At 39.4% G+C, this 2,033-nt stretch overlaps 1 protein-coding gene across 1 annotated transcript; it reads right to left on the reverse strand.

Annotated features, from left to right (window-relative positions):
- Window positions 1-1,130: 1,130 nt before the first annotated feature.
- On the reverse strand, window positions 1,131-1,533 carry LOC106477893 (agrin-like; the record flags this gene model as incomplete). Its single annotated transcript, XM_013938413.1, has 1 exon — window positions 1,131-1,533. A coding segment is annotated over exon 1 (403 nt), but the record flags the coding sequence as incomplete, so codon positions are not given.
- Window positions 1,534-2,033: the final 500 nt, after the last annotated feature.

A 2,033-nucleotide genomic window follows, 5' to 3' on the forward strand; every position in this document is an offset into this window, starting at 1 on the left:
TGTAAAAAGATTTCTCTTGAAAGAAAAAAAAAACAGGCGCGTTTTAAACTTGATATTATTTCAGTTGTTCATTGTTGAATGAGGTTTTTTTATTCCGAGGTAACGTGCATTGTTGAATGAGGGTATTATTTTCAGCTAACGTGCATTGTTGAATGAGGGTATTATTTTCAGCTAACCTGCATCGATGAATGAGGGTACTGTTTTGAGCAAACCTCCATCGGTGAATGAGGGTATTATTTTCAGCTAACGTGCATTGTTGAATGAGGGTATTATTTCGAGTTAACCTGCACTGTTGAATGAGGGTATTATTCCGAGCTAACGTGCATTGTTGAATGAGGGTATAATTTCGAGTTAACCTGCACTGTTGAATGAGGGTATTATTCCGAGCTAACGTGCATTGTTAAATGAGGGTATTATTCCGAGTTAACCTGCACTGTTGAATGAGGGTATTATTCCGAGCTAACGTGCATTGTTGAATGAGGGTATTATTTCGAGTTAACCTGCACTGTTGAATGAGGGTATTATTTTGAGCTAACGTGCATTGTTAAATGAGGGAATAATTTCGAGTTAACCTGCACTGTTGAATGAGGGTATAATTCCGAGCTAACCTGCATTGTTAAATGAGGGTATTATTTCGAGTTAACCTGCATTGTTGAATGAGGGTATTATTTTGAGCTAACGTGCATTGTTGAATGAGGGTATAATTTCGAGTTAACCTGCACTGTTGAATAAGGTTTTATTCCGAGCTAACGTGCATTGTTGAATGAGGTTTTTATTCCGAGCTAACGTGCATTGTTGAATGAGGGTATTATTTTGAGCTAACCTACATTGTTAAATGAGGGTATAATTCCGAGCTAACGTGCATTGTTAAATGAGGGTATTATTTTGAGATAACCTGCATTATTTCGAGTTAACCTGCACTGTTGAATGAGGGTATTATTTTGAGCTAACCTGCATTATTTCGAGTTAACACATACTGTATAAGTTCGCTGTGGTCAGTAAAAGACAACTAAAATCCTACAGTCACATTTTTAACTAGGATGTTATACTGAACGTAGAAAGAAGTGAACAGCATATTCACTAAACAAATGCGAGACAAAAAACATTTAAAAAAAATAAATATATCTGACCTCTGGCTGCAGAAACTGCTCTGTTGAGCGTGCGGATGTTCACTCGAATTATGCTGGAATTTAAACGAAGGTAACCATTGGATAGTTGACTGACCATAAAAATGCGCGTGTCTCTTTCTCTCACGTCACTGAAACAAATATGAGGGTCACCAAATCCGTCCACGATGACCGTGTTTTCTACTAAGTTATCGTCACCTTTAATCATTCGTTTGATTCGAACCGAACCCCGGTACACGTCGCTCCTTGTCCGGTAGAGTCTTTCTACTGTCCCGGTGAATACCATATTAGCCAGCTCCTCCCGCTCTTCTAGAGTGACCTCTCGGCAGTAGGAGCGACGGCGGCGAAGATGGACCTTTGACGGTACGCTGAGCAACACAATCGCTACGAAGAGAACGAAACGCATTTTGTGAGAGTTCCTCACGAAACGCTGCTTTGCAAGATAAATTAGTGTGTGTACTCTGCGTATTTAACAAAATATATCGGCACGTGGGCCAGAAGGTGTCTACGTTCAGTCATCTCGTGTCCGTCTGTAACAACTCCAGGACGATCTGCTGGTGCTCCATCTGTGTATCGGCCTATAACGCCCGTTGGCCATACATATACCTTCTGACGTGACTAGGGCCCGCCCTTACCCTAACCAAGTCCCCTCCTGCCAACTCTTGCACCATTATCAGGTGTGCTGATCCTGTCCAGTAATCCAGATCCAGTAACTCAAATCCACTAACTGTCCGGCCTGAACTTAAATAATATGTCCTGATGTTACTAATATATAAATAATATGTTCTGATGTTACTAATATATAAATAATATGTTCTGATGTTACTAATATGTAAATAATATGTTCTGATATTACTAATATATAAAGAATATGTCCTGATGTTACTAATATATAAATAATATGTT

Source organism: Limulus polyphemus, unplaced genomic scaffold, assembly GCF_000517525.1.
Source record: "Limulus polyphemus unplaced genomic scaffold, Limulus_polyphemus-2.1.2 Scaffold92518, whole genome shotgun sequence".
NCBI classification, from domain to species: Eukaryota; Metazoa; Arthropoda; class Merostomata; order Xiphosura; family Limulidae; genus Limulus; species Limulus polyphemus.